Genomic DNA, 4,917 nt, shown 5'->3' on the forward strand with positions numbered 1-4,917 from the left:
AATAGATAAATTAGGCTAACTGGGCTTTTAAATCTTTCTTCAAATATTTGTAGAATATGTCAATGGTTTTATTTAACTTTATCGTTCTTTAATTTAAAATTTTAAACTGAAGATGCTGGCATTTAAATGTGAGAAAGAAAAAATCTGAATTATCAGAAACCCGATTGTTCCACACGCTGTAGTTTAGGTCATCCTAAAATTTCTCCGTAGTTATGCTGATATTTACTAAAGCTGCTGGATGGCAAAATGCCACTTTCCCTCACTCTGCAATCTGCTGTTATTTCTGCTCATTTTTTTTCGTTTTCTGTTCTTCTCACTGTCTCCATAGAAAGCTGCATCGGGGTAGCGCCCTGTAAAGCTGTGACACCATTCTGGAGGAAGCCATCAGCCGAGCTACTGCTGTCAATAACTAGATGTTCTTTTCCTACAGATGATGTTATCACTCCTCTCAAATGTTGCTTCATGTTTGCCGCAGTCAGTGACTCAATGCAATCAGCTGGGTCTTCCCTAAATAGAAAATGTGTGCCGTCTGCGGTGAGTTGGACATTGATAACCTTAACAAGATTTGCTATTACATCATTAATTATTGTTAATGATTAGTGTACAAGTATGTACAAATAATCTTCATTTGAATTCAACAATGCACATATCAGGTGACCAATTTCCCCATGACAGGCTCTGCTCAGCAGGCCAAAACCTAATATTAAAAGAATAAAGCCTTTCCCCTTTTTAAGTTTGCAAACACATCATCTAGGTATGTTTATTGACTCAAAGGGTTGTCTACAGTCTTTCAAACATCAATAAGACTAATTTTGAATTTCCACTAAACTACAAGTTAATTCAAGAAACCTGCAGCTAATTTCTGTTACATTTAGTGACCAGCTTCATAGAACTAAATACAAATGAATTAGGATGCCTTCTAGTTGGAATTAGCAGGTCAAAGGTGAATTATTAATTAAACTGAATTGAATGAAAATTATTAAGGATGAATTAGACCTGTTTTTATTTTCAAAATGTGAATAAGTTAATTTATAAAACATGTTTGTAAAAAAAAAAAAAAAAAAGACTTTTGAATTGAGACAACATAAATCCACTGAAATGGATTACACATAAAAGCATTAAGCTGCAGAGATTAACAGGAAGAACAAAACTAGTTAAGGTGACAACGGCTGAGCAATATGGCAGAAAAATGTATCAAGATACATATCAGAAGATATTAATAAAACTTGATTAGTGTTTTGTTTACCATTTCAAAGGCCCAACCAAAACCCTGAATTAAAATTGTAACCATACCTATTTAAATGTAACTTTAACATAGTTCAGCCCTGCGAAGCAACCTTGCTTAGTTTGATAATGAGATGTTGTCTTAATCCTCTTCCTTATATTCCACAGAACACCATGTGGTTCTGGATTAGTGTTCAGTGCAATTCTTTAAAACTTTAAGAGATATATTTTCTATTGATAATAATCAGTTGCCTACTGTAATAAATATTGATTTATTGCACAGCCCTAATTGTAACTCTGGAAAAATAACGTGCAAGCAGTTTGCACAACTGGAATAACTATTTTGCTAAAAAAGAAATTGAAAACCCATTACTTGCTAATGCCATATTTTCTTAAAGGAAAAAAACAATAACATTGTTTTATTTTTTGAATAGGCCCCACATAAAAATAAATAAAATATCTTGCTAGCAGAGATAAGTTAAAGAAAAAAAAGTACCCAATTGCCACTTTAAACATTCCTATTAATTATTTCTGTTTAACTTTTTAATTTTTTTTTACTTTTTAGCCCAAATGGCTTTCTGTCATTTCACCCCTTCATAATCTTAACATTTGTAGTTAGATAGGAAAGAAAGCTTTCTTTCCACAAGACATTTTGTACCAAATATCTTCCGTAATATATTCAGTTAGCTGTCAGAAAACTTTACTGGGCATCTAAAATAATCAATATCTACCAGCTAGATTTCTCTTGCAATCTTCTTAGTTTATTTAGGTGTAGTACTCTGATGTTTTAATATATAACACTCCCAAACAGGGATCAAATGTATCATTGATGAATATAGAGAATGATTATATTATAAACTCTCTTAAAATAATATTAATAACAAATTAACAAAAAAAATTAAATAAAATAAAGGAATTTTTTTTTGTTTGTTTTGAAAATTCTGAAATATTCTTAACTACCTGTAGAAATCAAACAGAATTAGTTTTTCTTGAAAATGGTTTAGGTGGTACATGAAGAGAAAATGGAATAAAAAAAAAAAAACAGCAAAATTTTAATTTTAAAAAAGCCCATCCTGATACATTACATATACAACAGACAAAAAATACATATTGCACAATAATGTTTTAATTACACTACTAATATTTAAAATGCAGATATGTATATCTACACTTGATTGGCAACTAAAAAATTTTTTTTCTAATTTAGAAAACACATTTTAAGTCTCATTTTTGGTCTATAAACATCAACCAACAGCATGCATTCAATCCCTTTTATTAATGTATTAGAATCTGATGTAAAAAATGGTTGCTCAGGGTGTGTGCAATGACTGAATGGAGAAGGTAATTTTAAGTTTTTTCCCCTTAAGGTTTAAAAATCCAACTGCCAAGCAATTGCAATACCTCTTATGTGTAACAAGACAAAAAAAAATTGGTTCCGCCTCAAAGAAAACCAGGAATTGAACAGGATAAAGCTTGGTCTGTGTACATACTAGTTACTACTGTGACTGGGTTAGTGAGTAATGTTAGGTTAAACTGTTTTAACGTGCTGAATGTGGATTTATGGACTGATGGCTTTGCATGAACTTTCTTTCAAACACATTTAGCAGATTTCTCCTCAGTACTAAAAAAAGATGGTTCAGATCGACTCTGGTTCACCTTTCAACGCCATAGGTCACAAAAGGCAAGTGCAAAATCAACATAAAGCCACATCACCACAGAGAAAACCAGCTCAATGAACCATAATCGCCGTTCTTACCCGCACTCGGAAGCGGAACATGGCGAGGCGGACGCAGTGGCTGAGGCAAGCCGGGGGCAGGAACCATGCCCGGGGAGGCGGGGTGGCCTTGCTGCCGACGTGGTTGACTATCAGCTGCGCCGTCTGTCGCTGGCCCTGAGCTCGCCGCGCCCACTCGGGCCAGCGCTCCTTCCCCAGAGTGCCGTTGAAAACCACGACGAGCTCCAGGCCACCCTGGTACAGACAGGCCTGTGACAGGGCGGCCAGGTAGCCCAGCATGGCGTTCCACTCGCCTCCGCAAACCCAGTCCGTTTGGTAGCCGCCGTACAGGCGCTGCAGGCTGGAGTCAGCGTCGATCAGGATCCTGGCAGGCGGGGGCGGGGGAGGCATGGGCCCGGGGTGATGTGGGTGGTGGTGAGGGTGATGATGGTGAGGAGGCTGGCGGGCCGCGGTGCGGGCGAGCTTTAGGAGGTCCACGGGGACCGCCGCCCCAGGACAGCGCTTCTCTAAATACTCCTGAAAACCCTGCACACCCATGACGGTGTTGTTGAGCCTGTGTGTGTGGCCGGGAGCGGCTTCTGAGTACGTTCTGTACGCCGTGTTTGTAACGTGTTGTAGGGTGAGACAGTAGCTAGCGGTAGCTAACTGGTCTCCGCTGTAGTGACAAACTGTACTTAACTGTAAAAACAACCGGTCTGTCAGGCCGGCTACTGAGGGGAGTCACTGCGTACTGTTAAAAGTAACGAGTCTGTAAAATATATAAATATATTTGTCCCAAATATCCAAAAGCCAACCTCTCACTTTTGCTCGTGGCTGCCCAGATTAGTCCATCCCTATGGATTTTTGGTGTGATGCCAGCCAAGGCCAGTGTTGCTACCTATTAACTAGAAAAAGTTCAACAGATTTCCCGCTCCCATAATTTGGCTGCAACTCAACCAGCTTCCAGAATCAACCTGACAGCAAGTAACGGGCATGCGGCGGGCTGCTGGATATTATTGTGAAATGTTGATCAAACGATAATACCTCTGATTAGTCCACATGAACGGATGCGGTGCTGCGCATTAGTTAGCAACCCTCAGACTGGATGGCCAGTTCGCGGACATAGTGTTCAGATTTCAAAACTCGTTATTTTTTAATGACAGCCGAGTTCTTTGTGCCACATTTATTGTGCACTGCGCATGGGAGACTTCAGCACATGAGCAGCCGCAGCTTAATGGCTCGCCGGTGATTAAAATACCTGTTTAAAAGCAAAGTACTAAGCAGTGTGGCTAGCTGTACTTCTATTTGCTAACGGAGGCTAGCTGCTGGCAGGGTCCCCGGCGTGATTTTGACGCGTCAACTCCCGAAGAACGAGTCCAGGGCGGACACGACGCGGAATGAAATGGATGTTTGACGAACTAAAAGAAAAATAACTAAAAGAAAACAAAAATAAAAGCCCGATGGTGCCTCCCTCGCGTTCTTCCACGCTCACGGCTTCATGTTGCGGAGGGGAACGTTACTTCCAAGCGACATCAGCCATCTTGCGACTTCCTCGCGGCCCAGTGGAGTGGGAGGGGGGATGAGAAGCGGGGAGGCGTCACTACCGTAAAGGATTATGGGACATGGAGTCCAAATCATGCAGCCATGAATCTTATTGCCTCGGTCTTGAACACGAACGAACTACAACTACCAGTGTGAAGACGATTTCAGTTTTGACTTGATAAAGATCTTAAAAAAACACAATTTCTTGAATTGGTCTACACGTGAACCGACTTTCTGCCCCATGTTATTGACATATGTATTTTTTCAATATATGGTATGCCATACATAAAGAAAGTTAGTTGCGTAGCTTTATTTTGGATATATAGCTAATGAAAATACCGAATTAAACAAATATAATAGGATTAATAAATAGCTGAACATGGTAGCCTTAGATGAATGGTGTAACAGGTAGAATGTTGCTTTCTCTTTTTATGATT

At 39.3% G+C, this 4,917-nt stretch overlaps 1 protein-coding gene across 1 annotated transcript in view; it reads right to left on the reverse strand.

The window, feature by feature from the left end:
- Nucleotides 1-3,496, reverse strand: part of fam120c (family with sequence similarity 120C) — a 34,955-nt gene extending 31,459 nt beyond the window's left edge. Inside the window, exon 1 of the mRNA XM_038309256.1 lies at nucleotides 2,981-3,496. Within this exon, the coding sequence (XP_038165184.1) occupies nucleotides 2,981-3,496 (516 nt within the window). The remainder of the gene's footprint in view (nucleotides 1-2,980) is intronic.
- Nucleotides 3,497-4,917: the final 1,421 nt, after the last annotated feature.

The sequence above is a fragment of the Cyprinodon tularosa genome, unplaced genomic scaffold (assembly GCF_016077235.1).
Source record: "Cyprinodon tularosa strain WSP-4 unplaced genomic scaffold, ASM1607723v1 ctg66, whole genome shotgun sequence".
Lineage (NCBI taxonomy): Eukaryota > Metazoa > Chordata > Actinopteri > Cyprinodontiformes > Cyprinodontidae > Cyprinodon > Cyprinodon tularosa.